Below are 23,478 nucleotides of genomic sequence, written 5' to 3'. Positions count from 1 at the left end.
GACCACATTATATTGATAAAATGCCTAATGTTATTAGAAGGGCTGGAACCCCAAATAAACCCCACCTGATCTATATGTATAAGAGATGTCATAACTAAATCGGTTAGCCAAAATTTTTGACAATATTTTAACATCTAGCTGGATCAGGGCAATTGGACGGTAACTCTTACACTCGCTTAGATCTTTGTCCTTTTTTAAGAATCAGACTGATCTGGGCTTGTGTCATGGTTGGCGAAAGATTTCCATTCTTTAATGATTCCGTATAAACTTGTAACAAAAGTGGAGCCAGTACTGTAGCATAATATCTAAAAAATTCAGTGGCAAAGCTGTCTGTCTGCCTGTAGGTAAGGACTTAATTACCTCGCCAAGCTCCTCCAAGGTTATCTCGGAGTCAAGAGAATTTTTTTGCTCAGTCGTCAGTTTAGGGAGTTCTAATGGTTCCACAAAGTTTCTAATATCGGTGGACGAAGATGTGGAACTGTAAAGATCAAGATTATTAATATCAATGGCCGAGGGAAAAATTTCACCACCAGCAGATTTCACTGAGGGAATGGTAGAAAAGACTCTCTTTGTTTTATAGATCTAGCCAAAAGTTTCCCTGCTTTGTCCTCCGACTCAATGTATGACTGTCTCACCCTGAATAGCCAAAGCTCCACCTTCCGCGACAAAATAGTATTATATCTGTATTTCAATCGAGTCAATTCTCTGAGGCCATCAGACGACATTCGGCACTTCAGCTCTGCCTCGGCATTTTTAATATTCCCTTCCAACTCCGAGTTCTTGTGCTTTGGATTTTTGATGAATGAGGCATACTGTATGATCCGACCCCTAAGAACCGCCTTAAGTGCCTCCCAAGCCACGCCCACAGAGAATACTGAGGACCAGTTGGTCTCCATATAAACATTGATTTCAGTCTTTAACATTTGTTGGAAATCAGGATTTTGCAAAAGGGATACATTAAAACAGCAACTATATGATTTCTTTTTCTCCATATGTTTCAATACCTCTAAACTCACCAGGGTGTGATCTGAGACTAAGATGTTTCCAATTGAGCAATCAACAACAGATGAAATGAGTGACTTAGATATAAAAAAAAATAAATAAATAATCTATTCTAGAATAAATCTTATGGATATCTGTAAGACCAAGATTTTTACACATCCTGTGAAGTGTCAATGTTGCTCTAGGGGGTTTACACACTTTTGCTTCACTGTGATCAAGGACTGAGTCCATCAAAAGATTAAAGTCTCCTCCCAATATTATATCATGAGGGGTGCCAGCGGCTTGCAACATCCCTTCAAGATCTATAAAAAATCCTTGATCATCAGCATTAGGTGCGTAAATATTAGCCAAAATCAATCTTTGCCCCTGAATTTCAGCTAAAACAATAATGACTTTTCCTAATTTATCATTAATCTGTTTGAGACATTTGAATTGTAGATGATTACTTATCAATGAAATGACTCCCATAATATAGTTCTTTAAAATATACTGTAATATACATAAGGAGTGAAACAATGTAATTAACTATGGCAGTTTCTATTCAGTTAATATTTTATATTTATAGTTTTTAAATGTGTTTAGGATAATGTTTTTCATTTCAATGCCATTTTTTGTTTTGTTTTATAGAAATCGTATTACATCTAACCATGGTTGTGAAGATCCATGCTAGATTAGATTAATTAAGTTATGCACAGATAATGTCAGTCTTTTACTGTTTTAAGAAACAGTCGATCTCGATGCCCAATTTAAGAGCTCCAATAAATATTTTACATAATTAATTTGGTAATTTGATCCATACATCTGTTACTGTCAGTACTTGGATTTTGTTATTCAGTGAATAAATATATGGATCAGTAAGATTTTAGCCAGAATGACAGATTGGTCTCATGGTTAAGTTTTTGCCTCCAGTACAAGGAGTTCCAGGTTCTAATCCACCTTAATAAATCTTTTTATTTTAATAAAGACTGCATCTGAATGTCAGTGGCTGTATATAATAAGTGGGGACACATCGGTTTTCAGTTTGCTTTACCATCTAACTGGAAAGGAGCGTGCGTCTGCGTACACCAGAGAGCATTGCCACCCACTGTCACTCAATGCCACTGAAAACAGTCGCAATGAACTCATTATAACATTAAAAATAACAAACTTCAGCGCTGGATCACCACTTATTATAACACACATGAATGAAATTGAAACTCCAGCTCAAGAACTGGAGATGTTTCTTTTGTATTAGATACTTATCTGATGAAAGCTATTTCTAAAAGTGGTAGGGGCATATACCACCCATAAATTATGCCCATGATACCATGATCTTATTAGAAATACCACTGTAAAAAAAAAAAAAAAAAATATATATATATATATATATATATTTGTAAAATTTCATAAGGGCAAAATGGAATCAAGAGGAATCACTGAATGATTCATTAGCTAATTTGTCAATCAAAATAATATAATTATAAAATATTTATCCAGTAATTGCTGGAAAGGTAATAGAAAAGTCATGGAAATTAAGGGTGCACTTCATTTTACAGTATGTATTCTTACAGTGTACTTACCGACGAAAGTACTGAATAATATTAGGTAACTACTAGGGCTGAACGATTAACCGAAATAAAATCGAAATCGCAATATGACCCAGTGTGATTTTCAAACCGTGAGGGCTACGATTTAATTAAATGAATAGTCTCAACACACTGCCCACTGTGCTGCGCCTATGTGCATGGCTGTTTTATCTGTAGTGTGTAGTGCTATCTTAAGTACATCATCGTTGTATTACACATGTGGTTTCAGAGTGATTCCATGCTCCATATGCATAAACTCTATCTGGTATCCTGAGTGACAGATGTGCTCTGAGTTCTGCTAATGTGCACGGATTTACATTCATTGTGTAATTTCACATACCTCTATGTTTGGCCGCTACAATTTACTATACACATTTAAAATAACCCCATGAGAGCAGGTTTTTGTTGACAACAGAAACTTCCATCCCTTCAGTTTTCAAAATAAAAGCTTCCACCGAAATAAAGGCTTGAGGGTTTACTGGGACAACATAATAAGTTAAGAAATTATTAAAGAAATAAATGACTATTAAATAATAATAATACATTATTATAGTAATAATTATTATTTTTAGACAATATATTTCTATAAAAATTTCTTCTTATTTTTATTTCAATAATATAAAATTCAAGTTGACTTGGTTTCAAAAAAATAATTATGAAAAGTGATTGTGATGCTCCCCCCACCCACCCTCTGTTACACTGTTTTATTTATTTAGTTTTTCTTTTTAGAGGCCTCAAGTGTGAACACCATTTCTAGAACAGTATTTCTGGTCAGCAGTGAAGCATGGGCAAAACATGGTTTAATTTTGGTTAAAAGGAATCATGTTTTTTGTTTCATGTTTATATCAGTTTTTTTTTTCTTAAAATAATCGCAATTCGATTTTTTTTTTTTTTTTTTTTTTTTTTTTTTTTACAAATCGTTCAGGCCTAGTAACTACATGTACTTAATATGTTTTAAGGTTAGTGTTATGGTTAGGTTTAGGGTTAGTACCTAGTAATTACCATAGAACTTAAATGTAGAACAGTACTGTAAAGTGCTACCGAAATTAATTAGAGATGCACTGATATGAGCACCGATTTAAACCAAAAACTAGAGGCCGATACTATCATTTTACTATCATTTTTTTGTTGTTGTTGCACTTAAGTACAATGTTGAACTGAAAAGAGGATCTTTTGAACACATAACAGGCCAAAATGTTAAAAGCCCCAATGAAAGATGTATACAAGATGAAGAGATAACATGACAATTGATTGGGGTGGGGGGGGGTCGATATATTTTACTTCTAAAACATTTTTGTACTTCTGTTCTTCTATTTTTGTAATTTTTTTTATGCATATTCGACATGCTTTATTTTAGGGATGTCCCGTTAACATTTTTTAGTGAGTACGAGTACCGATAGTCGCCAATACCAGGTCCAATACCTGTTTTCTTTTTTCCATGTTCAACAGTTTTTCAATTTTATCATCAAAATGGTGTTTAAATAAATGAATGCATTACATTTTAATCAAATGAAAATAATTTTCATCATAATATTGTATTTTTTATCAGATGAAGAGCTTTTATACAGAACATCACAGCACAATCCAAAACACAGCATTGGAGTTATATTTTGTCAAATAAAGTGCTGCATCAACAGTGTGAGATATTACTTAAATATAATACAGTTACCATTGATTTATTATTATTAGTAGTAGTAGTAGTAGTAATTGTACAGTGAATATTTCTTAACACTACAGTAGTAATATATTTCTATCATACATTTTTTCATTAAAATTGAGTTTTTATTTTGAATTTGTTCTGTGTTATGATGGTCAATCCGGAAAAGCTGGTCGCTACCTGACTCAAGTGATTATTAAACCGCAGAAGGCTGCTATTTAACTAAGTATGTACTCTGTGTTTCACGCTACAAATTGAATCTGCGCTCCTCTCCACACAATCACAAGCACTCACATTTGAAGCGTGCAGCACATTCAAACTATAATTTATGTAATAGCAGCTTTTGCGGCTAAATAATCTCACTAGGACATAACATGATTTTAATTATTGCACTGAATATTTACGTTATGACATTCGTACATCAGGTGGTATCAGTTTTTGGTATCTGAGCATTTTTAAGTACATGAGCACGGTATCGGACCCGATTCCGATATCAGTATCAGGACATCCCTACTTTAATTTTTCAGAATTCATTCATTTTGGTAAGTGTTTATTTCTCTATATTACACACATAACAATGATTATAAATTTTATACAATGATAAATTTACATTATTATAAATATGCCATCGGTTTTTAATAGTCTTGTTTTCACGCTTGTATCTGATATGCCAGTGGATATGGTAATTTGGTCAATTGGTCAATAAATATCTGTGGCGATACATTGGTGCATCCCTAAAATTTGTCAAATTGTGGGAACCCTGAATTAAATGTATTTATATTTGAATTTAACTGGGTAGTATTTTTTAAAGGTTTTTTTTTTTTTTTTTTTGTGTTTTTGAAATTTGGCTTTACTGCTGTTGGTATGGACTACTGAAATTTCAGAATCGTAACAATGCTACTAGCAACCAACAGCAGAGACTTGATGACGTTCAGTGATTTAATAGCTGTCAGTGTGCAACTCTGAGATTAAGTTTCCATGTAACGTGTATATAATTTATTTTCTGGATTTAATCTCAATAGAAATTACTTCTGGCCCAGTTGACCAGTGCCAAGAAAGTCCTTTCTGTTGTGAATGAGTCAAAGGATACGTCTTTTGAATATGTTCCTGCTAAGGTAAACCTCACTGCTACATACTGCATCTTTTTGATTTTGTTGTTTGGAAATTCAAACATAATTTCTTCTGTTGATGTTGTTGACTCTGAATGCTGAGCTTTTGTCATGTTTTTCACCTCAAGCCCAAACCCAAAAACTACTCGACTGCACGAGCACGTCTGCAAGAGCCCATAGATCTGGATGAATTGATCTCTTCATCCGAGTCTGAGAAAGAGGAGGACGAGTGGCATCCAGAGAAAAAAGACAGAACGCGACGAGCCTCCAAGAAGTCCAAAATGATGGGGGTGAGATTTATGAAGCCAGACATGTGGAATGTAAAACTTGAGAGGGCCCATATTACTCCAAAATAATCATAAATAAATTTTAAAAATCAGATATTTTTATTTTCTTATGGAAAAAGCCTAGTTGTAGGGCCATTAAGATTTGTTTGCATTGTCACATTATTTTCATGAGAGTTATGCACATTTTACACCCCAATTCTCTTAACCGCAATGCAGGAACAGATTAGGGATGCACCGATCTGACACCTGGATCGGTATCGGCTCCGATACTGACGTTTTTAAACGGATCGGGTATTGTTCAGAGCCTGATCCAAATCCGATACTGTGTGTTAGTCATGTTTGTTATTGTCAAGCTCGAAAATGACATAAAAGAACCATAAAACACAAAGTAGTTCATATGACTCGTGCATTTTATTCAAAGCCAACTGAAGATGTGCGATAGCTCTGTGAATCACAAAAGACTGTGTTTAATAAGTAAATACATAAAATGCACGTGGAGCTCCAGCGCGTCAGTGAATGGCGCTGCTCTGTTTATACACACACTCGCGGCTATATTTAACCTTCACGCGGTGCGCAATATTTGAGCGCTACTCACGAACAACATCTCAGATGTAGATGCTCAATAGTTCAGTTCACTTATAATATGCATTTAGAACAGCACCGGAGGAGCATTTGACCAGAATTTAACTACTGTGAACTTGCTAACAAACAATACATACAGGACTTCCTGGAGAGTTCAGAATGTCAAAATAAAAGCCCGAGGGTTTTAAAGATAAAGATGCACGATTGAGATATATTACTATTATAATAATATATTATTATTATTATTATTTGTTTACAAATTAAAACAATATTTAAGTTGAATGGGTTCCAAAAAATAACTGTGAATGAAAAGTGAGCTGATATCTTACAACTAAATTGAACAAAAAAGAGATCTGAATCCTTTAAAGTCTAGATGCAAGTTGAAAAAATTTTGCATCAGTTTTCTATTGATGATTTATACTGGATTTACTGTTAATTTTGCTGCTACATTATCCAGTATACTAGTTAATAATAAAGTGTTTCTTAATAAGCTATACATTTATACTGAAATAATGTGTAGTTAGAGGTTTGTGTTTCTTTACATATTAAAGAGTACACCCAATTAGTTCCACACAATAATGTAAAGAGATTCTAAACTGATTATGCAAAAAAACAACACTGGTATCAGATCGGTATTGGCCGATACTGAGATTTCCGAAATCGGATCGGAAGAGGAAAAAGTGGTATCGGTGCATCCCTAGAACAGACAGTCATTAAATTACCGCCATGTGAACAAAATATACTGTAAATTATTTAAATTGACAATTATTTACATATCATAGTAGGACTTCCTTTGGTACTGCCTTTCATTTTTGATGATTTTAATATAAAAAAATAATTGTACAATAGCATCTTTTTTACTGTAATACAGGGGACAAACATTTACAATCTTTGGGGTGGGGGGAAGGAATCATACAAGTAAAATGTTTGGATGTGTAATGAGAATTTGGGGGTAGAATATGCTTAAATGTCAAAAAATATGAGTGGTCTTAAAGTTTGTCTTAATTTCCTTTATGCAAAATATAATTGATTTATTTTCTTCTTTTTTTTTTTTTTTTTCTTTTTTTTATTTGGTACTGAATATGACCCAAGTTTGTATTCTTTAAGTGTTCCTTAAAATATATATATTTTTTAAAATAGCAAAAGTTCTGTCACTTACCCAAATATTATAATTGATAATTTTTCTATCCTTTTAGTGTGTTATAGCTTTTAAGCAAGCTGTTTTTGTTTACCGTTGATTCTGTCACCTCTAGTGTGCGTGTCGTGGTCGCTGTGTTAACAAGCTTTGTCGCTGCCGTAAGGGAAGAATGACCTGTGGGGAAAACTGTCACTGTGACCATGAGAAATGTCGCAACATGGAGAATCGCAGTGCGGTAAGTAGAATATGTACTTTTAAAGATGCAAAGCTTGTTTTTTGGCTTGTTGTTTAAAGTTATTTCTTTCATCAATGTCTTCAGGACCAGACTGAGATTATTGATGTTTCCAAGGACTCTGTCGCAGTTCCTGAGGACCCCACAGCGGTCAGCCCCCGAGACGCCACATTTTTCAGACCTCCTAGCGTACCACCTACTAAGAAGGTAGGACCAAATGTCGTCTTTTTTTTTTTCTTTTTTTTTTTTTTCTTTTTTTTGGGTTGTCATTTGTGTCACCATGTAGGCTTTTAAAGTGACATTTCACCCCAAAATGAAAATGGTGATTATTTACTCACCCTTAAGTCTCTGATATACTTATGGCAAAGTTCTTCGTTATTCACTCGGAGCTAAAAAGAAATTTGAAACCGTCAAGCAAAGGTATACTGTTTGTAAACATTCAGACACCGGACACGCTGCTGGGGGAGGTGTTTAGAGGGGCATTTAAATATCAAGATGCTCAAGACTACATGTGAAACAAACTGAAAACACTTTTTAATGTCATATTAGTGACTTCATGGCTCATTCTAGGTGCAGAGTTCACATAAGATCAGTAAAAGATGCTGTTTTAAATACTCAATGAAGATTTAAAGAAATATATATGCAGTAGATTGTTTAATTTGTCATGTTTACATTCTGCATTCATGACGCTAATGCGCTAACACGCTATACGCAGCCATAATATGCACCGGTTACTCTGTAATTGTAATTTACGGTAACTTTCTTACTACTGCAAAGATGGGTGTATATCAGAGTGGCAGACAGTCCTAAATGACCAGAATACAGACAAAAGAATGATTAAAGACATCTCTAATGTAAATATCTGAATGGCTTTTGGCTGCAGACGGCACATGTATAAGGCAGCATATCAAACAACATCTTGAATCGGCTCTAAAGATTATTAGAGTAGATTTCATTTCTTTTGTAGACTCGTATGATTCGTGCGTTAAGTCTTTGAAGTCATACGATAGCTTTGTCTGAGGAACAGCCCAAAATGTAAGTCGTTATTTACAGAAAATGCTTTGGTGCAGTTCTTAAATCTCATTGTCCTTTCTGAATATTCAAAGTGGCATGTCGCAATCTGTTACATAAGTGAGAAGCAATGAAATTTGGCATAAGTCAGTACATTTATATGTGCATTTTTGTGGGTTTTTGCGTAGTTAAAGTCTTCATCTGTCTGTCCAAGGATACATGTTAAAATACATAATCGAAATCGAAGGAAGGATGGATGTCCGCTGAGGAAGTGCCAGTAATACACGTTGTGCACATCATCTCTGTCTTTTGGAGCATGAGCATGACGCTGAGGCCAGTTACGGTCCATTTAACATGTATACATGCTGGATGAAGCTAAGCCACTATCGCGTTATCTAATTCTGTTAGTCCAACTTTGCTAAAATCGAACTGATGTGATTTCATTCGGACTAAAGCGGTTAGGTTTGACTAAATTAGGTTTGCGTTCCCTCGCAATAAGGTTTGCATTCCCTCGCAACACGGTTTGCGTTCCTTGGTAATAGTTTAGGTTCACTTGCAATAAGGTTTGCATTCCTTCGCAATATGGTTTGCCTTCGCAATAGTTTGCATTCCCTCACAATAAGGTTTGCGTTACTTTGTAATAGTTTAGGTTCACTTGCAATAAGGTTTGCGTTATTTGCGTTCCTTTGCAATAAGGTTTCTGTCCCTTCGTAATACGGTTTGCATTCCCTCACAATAGCTGTATCCATCTTTTTTGAAAATCAACCTTGGTTACCATAATAAAAACATAGTTGAACTGGTATTTGTAGAAAAACCATAACCACAGTATTTACCATGGTTTTACTACAGTAACCATATTTTAACCATGATATTCATATCAAATCCCGTAGTAATAGTACAGGAAAACCAAAACAATGGTAATAAAAATCAGATTCTGCCTAAAAACATGGTTAATACAGATTTGTTATAGTAACAACATGGTTAATTTGTGGTACAACCACAATTTTTGTAAAATAAAATGTTTTTTTTTTATTTATTTTTTTTTTTTTTGCAGGAACCATGGTTTTAAAAACCATGGTACATATACCACAAATTGATCATGGTGTTACTTAAGTAAAATTAACAATGTTTTTTGGGTGTTTTTTTTTGTTTGTTTGTTTTTTGGCAGAAGGATTATGCTTTTTATCTTTGGGTGAACTATCCATTTAAAAACACTATCTCAAAATTGCAATTGTTTATCATATGATGAGCAGGAGATTGGAGACATGGGCCACCTGCCTGCAGACCTGAAGCTTGAAAAGAAACCTGTCCCTGCTGACAATGAGAGTGACAGCGATGAAGCAGAAACCATGAACAGCACTGCCAGCTTCCTCCGGAGGAACAAGAGAGGCCTGAATAACTTCAAAAACAGCTTCTTCTCTGGCTGCACGCCCATCCGTGAAGAGCATTAGCATTCAAGTAGTAGAATTTGATGGATATGCCCGCTTGTCTTGTCTTTGTTTTGTCTCTTTTTTTTATGTGCTTTAAATGTTTGCATTTGTTAAATAACTTGATAGTTGTAATATAGTTTGTAATATTGCTCTTCAGCTGCAATAATGGCTAATGCACTAGCAAGATGAACTGCACACGGCATTAGTAATTTTATAGATTTTAAAACGGCTGAATCATATTTTTAGATGTTATTTCTAGTTATTTTTGTGACTCCAATAAATGATTGATTTCATCTGGGAGTCTTGTTTGTTTCCCTTACAATCACATTACTGACTGCAAAAATTTAAAAAAAAAATCTAATAGATTTTCTATTTTTTGTTTTTTTGCCTGGCAAAACACTGATGCTTTGAGTAGTTAGTCCAAACAAACTCCATACATGGGTGAAAATTAGATTTTTTTTTATTATTATTTTTTTTTACTTCACACAAAGATTTGCTGTTTTACAACTGAATTTTCAAACTAAAACATAAATTCAGGAGCTGATATACAATTAACTGAATGCAGGGATAAATTTTTAGCAAAATATGTATCTAATCTAAAATACATGACAACTTGTAGAAAGCAGTGCACTACAGGTAACTTTTACACTATTTTAATAAAAACTTGAATCCACATATTCCACTTGTTTTGCTGGTGTTTTCTTTTGGTGGAATGGTTATCCAGTAAAACTGTTTTTAAAGGAATATTCTGGGTTCAATACAAGTTAAGCTCAATTAACAGCATTTGTTGCATGCTGATTACCACAAAAATGTAATTGGATAATTTTATTAAAAAAAAAAAAAAAATTATCTGGGTTACAGTGAGGCATTTACAATGGAAATGAATCTGTAAGCGTTAAAATACTCACTGTTTCAAAAGTATAGCCACAAGACGTAAACAATGTGTTAACACTATTTTAATGTGATACAATTGCTTACTTTCCTGTGTAAAGTTCTATACAAGTTTACAGCCTATGCATTTTTCTTTCACTTCAGTAAACCCTAAAATGACAGTAAAAATTAAGAGAACTTCACAGCCCAAATAATACACAAGTTTTAAAAGAATAATTAATGTAAGTGCTTTTATAAAATAAGTTTCACATTTCTGCTTTTTAAACCTTCCAAAAATTGGCCCCATTCACTTCCACTGTAAGTGCCTCACTGTAACCTCTATTTTTGCTTCTTTTTTTTTTCCTTTTTTTTTTTTTTTTTTAAAGAAAAGGAGTCGAACGAGTCAGAATGATTTTTGTGGTAATCAATACTGTCAATAGGCTAAACAAGTTAAGCTCAAGAATATTTCTTTAACTCTTCCTTTTGTTTATTAAAACAAAATTGTGTTTCCAGTAATGCAATTCCAATGGAAGTGAATGGGGCCAGTCCATAAACATTAAAATACAAGCAGTTTCAAAAGTGTAGCCACAATATGTAAATATGTAACATGTTAACATGAATTTAATGTGATAAAATCATTTACTAACCTTTTCTGTGAAAAGTTATATCCAGTATTAGAACGTTGTTGCCATGATGACGTAATGCTGGTAAACCCTGTAATCTGGTAAATGGCGTAATGTTTACATATTACTTTGCTTACTTTAATGTGTGCATTTTAACATTTATGGACTGGCTCCATTCACTTCTATTGCAAGTGCCTTAACTGTGATTTTGTTCTTTTGTGTTTTTATAAATGTTTTTTAATAAACGTTTATAAAAAATAATATATAATGCATAAATACCTGTTCAAGTTTTTTTTTTTTTTTTTTTTTGAGGTTGTGAAACGTATGATTTTTATGACATGATATTGCCATACTACAATGGTCAAAGAATTATGGTAAAACAGTGTAGTGTTATTGGAGGAATATTTTCTGTTTGCAATGAGCGTAAGTGATATTTCTGTGTTTAGTCTTGATCTCTTTAAACTTATTCCCCTCAGTTCAGTGCTATAATTAATCACGCGCTGTTGCCGAGAAACAATCCTACTCTGGTGTAGTTCCCTCACGATTCAGTTCACTTGACTTTGCGTCACTAAGCTGACGCTATGGGAGTGTCCTACACGACCTAGTTGAAACCCTTCTACAATGACACCAATTCTAAAATTGGCTATGGTGTTTAAGTCTGCCCTTTTAGGCGCGAAGCTGTCTGGTATAAAAGCGGGCAAGCAAACACCATTCCTCAGAATTTTCTTCCTTCAAGACAGTGATTGATCTCTCGCCTTAGAAGCCCTCTACATTTGTCGCCACTGAAATACACAAGCCAGCAGATGGAATCTTTACAAACTTAGAAGACTCCGCTGCCCTGCAGTTTTCTGGCGGTCATTCTACACCTCGCCGTTGACTTCTTCGTTGGTGAACGGGTCCTCGCTTCAGTGACACACCTACTCCACGCAGTGCTTAGGCCTGAGTATCCTTTATTGCTATTGCATATTGTGTGTGTCTGTGTGTGTATCTGTGTATATGTGTGTATATGTATATATATGTGTGTATATATAATATATACACTATATTGCCAAAAGTATTCGCTCATCTGCCTTTAGACGCATATGAACTTAAGTGACATCCCATTCTTAATCCATAGGGTTTAATATGACGTCGGCCCACCCTTTGCAGCTATAACGGCTTCAACTCTTCTGGGAAGGCTTTCCACAAGGTTTAGGAGTGTGTTTATGGGAATTTTTGACCATTCTTCCAGAAGCGCATTTGTGAGGTCAGACACTGATGTTGGACGAGAAGGCCTGGCTCGCAGTCTTCCCTCTAATTCATCCCAAAGGTGCTCTGTCGGGTTGAGGTCAGGACTCTGTGCAGGCCAGTCAAGTTCTTCCACACCAAACTTGCTCATCCATGTCTTTATGGACCTTGCTTTGTGCACTGGTGCTCAGTCATGTTGGAACAGGAAGGGGCCATCCCCAAACTGTTCCCACAAAGTTGGGAGCATGGAATTGTCCAAAATCTCTTGGTATGCTGAAGCATTCAGAGTTCCTTTCACTGGAACTAAGGGGCCAAGCCCAGCTCCTGAAAAACAACCCCACACCATAATCCCCCCTCCACCAAATTTCACAGTTGGCACAATGCAGTCAGACAAGTACTGTTCTCCTGGCAACCGCCAAACCCAGACTCGTCCATCAGATTGCCAGATGGAGAAGCGTGATTCGTCACTCCAGAGAACGCGTCTCCACTGCTCTAGAGTCCAGTGGCGGCGTGCTTTACACCACTGCATCCGACGCTTTGCATTGCACTTGGTGATGTATGGCTTGGATGCAGCTGCTCGGCCATGGAAACCCATTCCATGAAGCTCTCTACGCACTGTTCTTGAGCTAATCTGAAGGCCACATGAATTTTGGAGGTCTGTAGCGATTGACTCTGCAGAAAGTTGGCGACCTCTGCGCACTATGCGCCTCAGCATCCGCTGACCCCGCTCTGTCATTTTACGTGGCCTACCACTTCGTGGCTGAGTTGCTGTCATTCCCAATCGCTTCCACTTTGTTATAATACCACTGACAGTTGACTGTGGAATATTTAGTAGCGAGGAAATTTCACGACTGGACTTGTTGCACAGGTGGCATCCTATCACAGTACCGCGCTGGAATTCACTGAGCTCCTGAGAGCGGCCCATTCTTTCACAAATGTTTGTAGAAGCAGTCTGCATGCCTAGGTGCTTCATTTTATACACCTGTGGCCATGGAAGTGATTGGAACACCTGAATTCAATTATTTGGATGGGTGAGTGAATACTTTTGGCAATATAGTGTGTGTGTGTGTGTATGTGTATATATATTATACACACACATACATGCATACATACACACTACCGGTCAAAAGTTTTGAAACACTTATTCTTTATTATAATTTTCTTCTTCACATTTTAGAATAAAAGTAAAGTCATCAAAACTATGGAATAAATGGAACTATGGGAATTATGTTGTGACTAAACAAAATCCAAAATAAATCAAAACTGTTATTTTTTTTAGCATCTTCAATGTAGTCACCCTTTGCCTTGAATTTGCAGACATGTACTCTTGACATTTTCTCAAACAACTTCTTGAGGTATCACCCTGGGATGCTTTTTAAACAGTATTGAAGGAGTTCCCATCTATATGCTGGGCACTTATTGGCTGTTTTTCTTTATTATTTGGTCCAAGTAATCAATTTCAAAGACATTTTTTTTTTTTTTATTATTAAATTTTAGTTTTGTAATGAAATAAATGAATATGGTGGCACAATTATATTTTTGTCTACAAAACTAATTTCAAACATTAAACACGCCTTCATATCAAAAGATTTTTACAATCACGAGAAACATTTCAGTCAAGTGTTTCAAAACTTTTGACCGGTAGTGTGTGTGTGTGTATATATAAGAGCCACTTATGTATTCACGTCTTTTTAAAGAAGTCATTCCGTAAGTGTTCCTTATGCGAGGGGCACATCCCGCCATCAGATCAACATGAGAGCTGCATTCGCTGTCTGGGCCACGCCCATGCAGAGACAGCTCTCATAGAGACAGACTGCCCTCATTGTGAGGGCATGAGTCTCAAGACGCCTCGCTCGAGAATCGCCCTCGTTCTGAGGGACGATTCAGCCTCCCTCGCCCTTCCACCCGCCTCTTCTGTGACTCCCGAGGGACAACACGAGGATACAGCAGGTCCGCTGAGGTCGACCTCGTTCCGGCACGCGCCCTGCGAGCCCCTCGATCTCTATGCCGATACAGTATGTGCGTGATGAGCTTCGGCCCTATAAAGGAGTGCATGGCCACGTCATGTTCGGCAGTTCTGACACTGGGGATGATGTTATGTCTCTTGCTGCATCAGGTGAGTGGTCAATGGAGGACGTCGATGCTCCTTCCCCCAGCAAGGGCGAGGAGCGTGCACGTGCCAATGACGAGGAGATGCTTTGCGTCCTTTTAAGGGCAGTTGTAGAGCTCGGTCTTGAGTGGTCTCCTCCAGAGGAACCGGAAAAATCTCACCTTGAGTGGTTCTGCAGTCCGGACGGCAAGCGACCGCGTTCCGCAGATCTGCCCTGTTCTTTCTGGAAGTTCATAACGAACTAACATAATCCTGGCATGTGCCACCCTATTCAGCTCGCTCGCACAGCGATTCCACTCTCCTCACTAAAGTGGGGCACAGGGGAAAACAAAGGTTATACTCAACTTCCCCCTATGGAGGAGGCGGTAGCAGCACATCTCTGCCCGGCGATTAGCAGATTTCCAAGCCAAGCTTCTCAAGCAAATGGGCGAGCAAGGCTACGATCCAGAGACGTTCAAAGAGCTCCGCACCGCAAAGGACTTAGCGCTGTGAGTCACTAAAGTCACTGCGCAGGCCATTGGCAAGTCAATGGGTAACCTGGTGATCTTGGATAGTCACATCTGGCTGACCCTCATGGAAATGCATGACACTGAAAAAGCCGCTCTCTTTGATGCTCCAGTGTCTCCAGCGGGCCTATTCGGCAGCTCTGTGGATAGGTTTGCTGAGCGCTACGTCTCGACTTATCAACACTCACAGGCTATGACACATTGCATGCCAAAACGGAGCTGTACTCCATCACAACCGGCTCACTCCTGCTCTGTCTCGGGCCAGCGCCCAGCTAAAAACCCCACGCCCACTGCCTCTGCACCGCCAAAAGTCGCTGCCGAGCCCCTGGTAAAGCTGTGCAAGCCGTGGCCCAAACGAAGGCAGCCACCTCAGCGCGAGCCCCGTGCCGATGTGGAAAAAAAACCCTGCGCAGCAAAAGCGCTCCTGACGGGCAGAGCTCACCTTTCCTTCCGGACCTGTCCCTAAGAAGGCTCGATTGAAGAAACACAATGCTGTTCCCCTCTTCTCCACTGCTGTTTGTTGTGAAAGTAATATTATTTCAAAATGTTGCTTCTGTGTCTCGCATTCAAATAAAGAATGCAAAAAAGAGTACAGCGCTGGTTGCACATGCACAAGATACTCACACTTTTTCAATAAAGAGCTCTCTTCCACTTCGAAGTCCACACATTATGCACAACCGCTTCCCAGTGGTAAGCAGCGCATTAAATCATACAATGAACAAACCAAATTGCCCTCTGTCCTGTTACGCGGATGTGTGGTGAGCCCTTACATGCATTTCTGACTGGGTGCTAAAAATGATTGAACATGGATACACGATCCAATTTGCATGTTGGCTGCTCCGTTTCAATGGTGTTCTGTCTTCCACAGTTCCGTCCGAAGACATGCCAGTGTTATGGGCCGAAATACACAATCTTCTTGCAAATCTTCTCGATAGAGGTTGTTTCAAATTGTCAAGCCCAAAAAGGGTTATACAGATGCTATTTTCTTGTCCCAAAGAAAGACGGCGGGCTTTGGCCAATTTTAGATCAGAGATATTTGAATTGCGCAATTGCAAAGCGCCCGTTCAAAATTATTACTCAGAAACTGATCCTATTGCACGTCCAGCCACGCGATTAGTTTGCATCGATAGATCTGAAAGATGCGTACTTTTATGTAAAAATTTTACCACATCACAGGATGTTTTTGAGATTCGCGTTCAAGGGAACTGCATATCAATTCAAGGTCCTGCCCTTTGGACTGTCCCTGGCTCCTCGCACATTCACAAAGTGCATCGATGCAGTTCTCACCCCTCTGAAATGGAGCGGCATGCGCATTTTGAACTACTTTGACGATTGCCAGTCAATGGCTCATCAGAGACTCTTATGCCAGCACAGGGACTTATTGCTCCAACATCTGAACAGCCTGGACATCAGTGTCAACTGGGCGAAGAGCATGCTCTCCCCCAGCCAACAAATCTCCTTTTTGGGAGTCCGTCTAGACTCCATGAGCGAGCGCATCTCACAAGCAAACGTGTTCAGGCTATTCTGCAGTGTCAGTGCACTTCCACTGAAGCTGTTTCAAAAAGCATTGGGGCTTATGGTGGCGGCATTCGCAGTCATTTCATTAGGTCTTTTACACATGTGACCCCTTCCGTACTGGTTCAAGCACCATGTGCCACGACATTCCTGGCGCCAAGGGCGTATGTGCATCACTATATCTCGCTGCTTTAGCACCTTGGACAGCTCCTGCCTTCTACCAGCAAGGTGTCATGCTTGGGCAGGTTTTCAGGCGGAAAGTGGTGACCACGGACGCTTCCAACGTAGGTTGGGGTGCAGTGCGTGACGGATGCCCTGCTTTCGGCACCTGGACAGGTGGAGGAGGGTGTGGTACATCAACTGCCTGGAACTGTCTGCTGTTTTCCTAGCCTTGAAGGCTTTTCTACCCAAAATAGAGAATTATGTTCTGATTCGCTCTGACAACATGACATATGTGGCGTACATAAACCGACAAGGTGGAATTTGTTCCCTGCCGATGATGAGACTGACGTTTCGCCGCCTCCTGTGGAGCAAGCGCCATCTCCTCTCCCTGCGGCCGACATATGTCCCATGCTGTCTGAATTACGGCGTGGACCTATTGTCATGCCAAGGAGCAATGCTGGGCGAATGGAGACTTCGTCCTCAGACTGTCCTGAGGATTTGGAAATATTCGGCTAAGCGGAGATCGATCTATTTGCCTCTGCGGAGAATGCCCACTGTCCCCTTTGGTACTCAAAGTCCCAGGCTCCGCTAGGAGTGGATGCAACGGCCCACAAATGGCTCCACTCTGTCATATGCAAAGTCTGAGAGGACAAGGAAACGATTCTATTGGTTGTGCCGAAGTGGCCCAATCAGTCCTGGTTTCCAGAAATTATAGAGATTCTGGACAGCCTTCCGTGGGAAATTCCGTTGAGGAGGGATCTCCTCTCTCAAGCGCAGGACACAATCTGGCATCCCCAGTCCAAGCTGTGGAACCTACATGTGTGGCCCCTAAATAGAATACGGTAAACGTGCCAGAACTGACTCGGTCGGTTATGAACACCATTTTACAGGCTAGAGCGGCATCTACGAGATGCCTTTACACACTGAAATGGAATGTGTTCACTAATTGGTGCTTTTCATGCGGCAAAGACCCAGTGAACTGCCCCATACCTGAAATTCTTACATTTCTTCAAGAGCGATTGGACGCAGGGCTCACTCCGTCAACACTCCGTTTATGTGGCGGCTATATCTGCATATCATGCACCTGAAGCCGGCACCTCTATAGGCAAACATGATTTAATCAAAATTCCTTAGGGGAGCGAGGCGGCTAAATCCCCCTTGCCTGACTTTGGTCCTAAAAGTGCATGCGGGTCCCCTTCAAGCCTCTGGACTCTGTTGATTTGCATGTGCTTTCTCTTAAGACCACATTACTGCTGGCTTTGGCTTCAGTAAAACTGGTCAGTGATTTGCAAGCATTGTCAGTTAACAATTCATGTCTGGTGTTTGGTCCGGGTCTTTGAAAAGCCACTGTCAAACCCAGAAAAGTCTGTGTGCCTAAGGTTTTAACTATGCCCTTCAGAGCGCAGGTGGTTCACCTTTAAGCCTTTTTCCCTCCTCTATTTAATTCGGATGAGGAACAGTCTTTGCATTTGTTATTAACATGCATTGAGCGCACCCGCCAATTCAGACTGTCTGACCAGCTCTTTGTGTGTTATGGAGGAATGTCTGCCTCCAAGCAGAGACTTTCTCACTGGATCGTTGATGTGATCGCCCTGGCTTACGAGTTGCAGGGGGCGAATTGCCCAGTTGGTGTTAAAGCACATTCAATTAGGCGTGGCCTCTTCATGGGCATGGACAAATGGTGTGTCCTTCCAAGACATGTTTTGCAGCAGGATGGTCTTCTCAAAACACATTCGCAAGGTTTTACAACCTAGATGTAACGTCTCTCACATCGCAAGTCCTCTCTGTCTAGAGTGCTTGCTATTTTGTTGGCCAAATATATACTTATGCCCCTCCTTTTAATTATGGGCTCCCCATCATTTTACACAACCGCCTGCATTTCGGCTGTTGTAATTTCCCATAAAGTCACCATAAAGCACTTTCTTTATAAAAAAACTTCCTTCCCGACTGAGTTTGTGAAGGGGTTAATTCATACTATATGACTATAGTTCATGTATCCATTCTAAATGTTCCCCTCCTGGCTCACCGTGAGGGTTATTCACTTATGGCATACTCAGGGTTATGTTGTGTTGTGCGGCGTGATGAGAATCTGTTCCCCATAGCGTCAGCTTAGTGACGCAATGTCAAGTGAACTGAATCGTAAAGGAAAGTCTCTGTTAGATATGTAACCTCGGTTCCCTGAAATTAAGGGAACGAATCATTGCATAAGCTGGCCACACTACAGACTCTTGAGTTTTTTTAGGTGCGAGCGAAGCGCTTTTTTTTTTTTTTTTTTTTCCTCTGTCAGAAAATTCTAGTAATGGTGTTTGCGTGCCTGCTTTTATACCGGACAGCTTTGCGCCTACAAGGACAGAGCTTGAACACCATAGCCAATTTTAGAATTGGCGTTATTGTAGAAGGTTTTCAACTATGTTGTGTAGAAGGACACTCCCATAGTGTCAGCTTAGTGACGCAATGTCTCGTTCCCTTCATATCAAGGAACCGAGGTTACATACATAACCGAGACGTTTTGGCTCATGACCATTAATTACGTAGCGTGTCTTAACGAATCAACGTCCGTATGCCATCTTTAATATTCATGAGCTAAGCGTTCGCCGTGGAAGGACTGGTCATTTCTCATCAGTCTGGTGCGGATTCAGCAGACGGACACTTGCATGGTAAGAATATAAAGTCCTTGTGTGGATCATATTTATACTTCTGTGTGAGGATCAGAAGTTAGGATGTATTGCGCATTGAATAGTTTTGACAGGTGGAATTTGCTTCATCTTACAATTCACATGCGGTGACATGGATAACTTGATAAACTGAATACATTTAAGGGGTATTTAAGATTTCTAGTTTAAAAAATATAAGTGAGTGCAATAACTAGGAATGTTACATGCGATTTCTAAAATGGGCTGTTTAAGTTTAGCCTTGCCTTTTAAGAGACACAAAAGTTAGCAAAACTTTCAAAAGCTTTTTTTTTTTTTTTTTTTGGCCAGGTAGTCTATTATAGTGCACCCATCAACCCATAATCAAGGAAAATCATAACCTATTTGGTAGATGATTTGGAGAAACATTTTAGGTTAAACTTAGACATAATTTTAAATCGATGTGTAACAAACATCATTACACTATAAAGAATAACAGATTGTTTGAGGTACACTGTATTTTTCTGATGTTCACTAAATCAAAATGAAAGATTAAAGGAATATTCCAGGTTCAATAAAAGTGATTTGTGGCATAATGTTTTTTACCATAGAAAATGAGTTTGACTCATCCCTCGTTTATTTAAAAACACCACCAACAACAACAAAACACTGTTACAGAAAGGCACTTACAATGGAAGTAGGGGCCAGTCCATAAACAAAAGTATAGCCACAAGCCATAAATATTACACATGCTGACAAGATCTTAGTGTGATAAAATCTCTGTTCTACATTAATTTAGTGTGGCAAGCGTTTGTCGCCATGGCAACAAAGTATTTTTTTTTTTTTATAATCACCACTCATTTCTGTAATGTTCCTTAAATGGATAGTTCACCCAAAATTGAAAATTCTCATCATTTACTCACCCTCATGCCATCCCAGATGTGTATGACTTTCTTTCTTCTGAATACACGATTTTTAGAAGAATATTTCAGCTCTGTAGGTCCATACCATGCAATTGAATGGTGATCAGGCATTTGAAGCTCCAGTAATCATATAAGGTTAGCATAAAACTAATCCATCAGACTCCAGTGGTTTAATCAATGCTGATCCAGTTGGTTTTGGGTGAGAACAGACCAAAATATAACTCCTTTTTTCACTGTACATCTTGACAGCAGTCTCATTGGTGATCATGATTTCAAGCTCGATTACACTTCCTATAGCACCATCTAGTGCTCTGCGCATGCATCAAGCACCGGGAAGTGTAATCAAGCTTGAAATCATGATCATGCCTAGAGACTGCAATGACAAGATGTACAGTGAAAAAAGGAGTTATTTTTTTGGTCTGTTTTCACCCAAAACCAACTGGATTGCTTCCTAACACATTGATTAAACCACTGGAGTCATATGGACACGGTTGGGAGGGTTACTTCTGAAATGTATTCCACTACAGATTACAGAATACATGCTGTAAAATGTCATTTGTAACGTATTCCATTAGATTACTCAAGGTCAGTAACGTATCTAAATACTTTGAATTACTTCTTCAGCACTGGTAGATTTTTTCACTTGTTTTGACTATAAAAACTCTGCCAGTGAGTAAGACAAAATACACATGTTAAAAATACATTCTCTGAAAAACCTAAATATCTTATGCAGTGTTGTTTCTAAAACAAGATAAATCAAACTGATCTGGTTTTAAGGATTTTTAGAAATTTTTACAGGAAAACAATAAAAAAATTATCAAGAATAAAATGTTTGCCCTAAGATCAAAGGTCTTACTAGAAAAAAAGAAATTAGAATCCGACGTGAATTTTCTTGATAAAAAAATATGATCGTGTCTGGTAACGTGCATGTAAAATGGCTAGAAATAGCATTTGAGCTTAGCGTAAAGCTGACAATTTACACAAGGTTTATTTCTATTTCTTCTGCTCCAGACTTACTTCAAACTTACTTCTCTGTCTGCTTGTATGAATGTTACACATCATAAGAAAGTGTTTCACTGCTGTTCAAATGCACTTTGGATCGCATCATTTATATGTATAAATGTTTTCCATCTGAAAGGACTAAATATTAAATGAAACAAATGACAATAAAATGCAAAGTAATCTCTTCAGTAATCAAAATACTTTTTGAATGTAACTGTATTCTAATTACCAATGATTTAAATTGTAACTGTAGTGGAATACAGTTACATCCCATTACATGTATTCCGTTACTCCCCAACCCTGCATATGGATTAATTTTATACTGCCTTCTATCTCCTTTTTTTTTTGGAGCTTCAAAGGCCTGATCACCATTCACTTGCATTGTATGGACCTACAGAGCTGAGATTACAAGGTGAGTGCTGTAATTACTGGTACTTATTTTTTGTTTAAACCTTTACAATAAACACATCTAAAATGGCAGAGAAAACGAATGCATCTATTAGACTTAATTTGCCTGCCTGGTTTCATTTAGCCTCACAAAAGAAAAACTGTAAATGGGTACTTTAAATATGTAAATAAATATAGGCCACTTTCAGCGATAGAAAGTTCTAGGGTTCCAACACTGCTTGGGTTGACATTTAAAGTTCTCAATCTCAGTAATACCAAGAGTTCTTTTGAAATAACAGGGAACCTGTCAAAGTAAGTTAGAAAGAATTTTCACATGTGCAAGGTTTATGCTATTATGTAGACATTTCTATTTGTTGATTATGTACTTTGTCTTTTTTCCCCCAAGAGAGGCAGAATATGCTGTTTATAAATTAAAAAAGGGAATGAAGTTCAGGTACTGTATGTATGTCATGATTTACTGCACTGTTAAAAATTCTCTGGTAAAAAAACTGTAAAAAACTGGCAGCAGGGTTGCCAGCATGTTACTGTAAAATTAACGGTGTCTTGCTGTTGCTGAAATGAACAGCTAGATACTGTTTTTACAGCTACAGCATACAACTGTAATTTAGCAGCATATAGCTGTCAAATTACATAATATCTACTGTTGCTGAAATTAATAGCTATGTTCCCAGCATGCACTGCGGCATGAAGAAATTACTTAGATTTTTTTTTTACTATTTACTGGTTTATTTTGACGTTGTTTTTTTTGTAGTCTAAGTTACTTGTATTTTAATGTTCAGCTTTTACTTTTTTACATAAATGTTTGTTAATTGTCACCATTGTTGCGTTTTGTATGCCGAGAGTTGATTTCTGTGTGTCTTGATAACAACTCGAGGTATGCTGTAAGTTCATCATAAACATCAAACATTTATTTAGCTAATATCATTTTGCTGAAATATAATTTACTGTTTTTGCTTTTATGTGTAATGCATCACTATTGCCACATATAGTGCCATTTGCAAGGTAGGATCAGATATTCAGTCTGACCTTTTAAGTTTTGTCTGACCTTAAGTAGCACAGTGCTTAAGTACACTTGTCTTTTACTTAAACGTAAATTGACTGGCTGGAAGAACATAATATAATAATAAAAAAGGTCCAAGGTGCCAGCTCAAGAGAACACTAATCACCATAATTGTGACTCCAAACAAAACACAACTATTGATGATAAAACAACAACACTAATTAAACTAATACCTCTATTAAGTCTGGATAAAAACTTTTGTATTTTTTTTTTTTTTTTTTTACAATTTTTGTAGCCCCAATGCATTGCCAAAGCATACATACTTATTCAAGCGCAAAGGCTTATGGGTATGTCACCATTATAACCCACAATGCAGTGCTATGCTGTTAACCTGTTTACTGTGTACAGATGGTTGTTGTTGGTCTTTTTTTCATAAAAAATACACTGTTCAATCCTGGCAAAATTGTACATTTAAAATGTACATTGCTT

The 23,478-nt window shown here is 38.0% G+C and overlaps 1 protein-coding gene across 1 annotated transcript in view; it reads left to right on the top strand.

The window, feature by feature from the left end:
* Positions 1-10,306, top strand: part of LOC127429330 (chromosome-associated kinesin KIF4-like) — a 52,779-nt gene extending 42,473 nt beyond the window's left edge. The window contains exons 28-32 of the mRNA XM_051678296.1: positions 5,247-5,339; positions 5,462-5,623; positions 7,456-7,575; positions 7,660-7,779; positions 9,837-10,306. Of these exons, the coding sequence (XP_051534256.1) occupies positions 5,247-5,339; positions 5,462-5,623; positions 7,456-7,575; positions 7,660-7,779; positions 9,837-10,034 (693 nt within the window). The 3' untranslated portion in view covers positions 10,035-10,306. The remainder of the gene's footprint in view (positions 1-5,246; positions 5,340-5,461; positions 5,624-7,455; positions 7,576-7,659; positions 7,780-9,836) is intronic.
* Positions 10,307-23,478: the final 13,172 nt, after the last annotated feature.

Source organism: Myxocyprinus asiaticus, chromosome 38 (assembly GCF_019703515.2).
Source record: "Myxocyprinus asiaticus isolate MX2 ecotype Aquarium Trade chromosome 38, UBuf_Myxa_2, whole genome shotgun sequence".
NCBI lineage: Eukaryota > Metazoa > Chordata > Actinopteri > Cypriniformes > Catostomidae > Myxocyprinus > Myxocyprinus asiaticus.
This window is presented reverse-complemented; position numbering and strand designations above follow the sequence as displayed.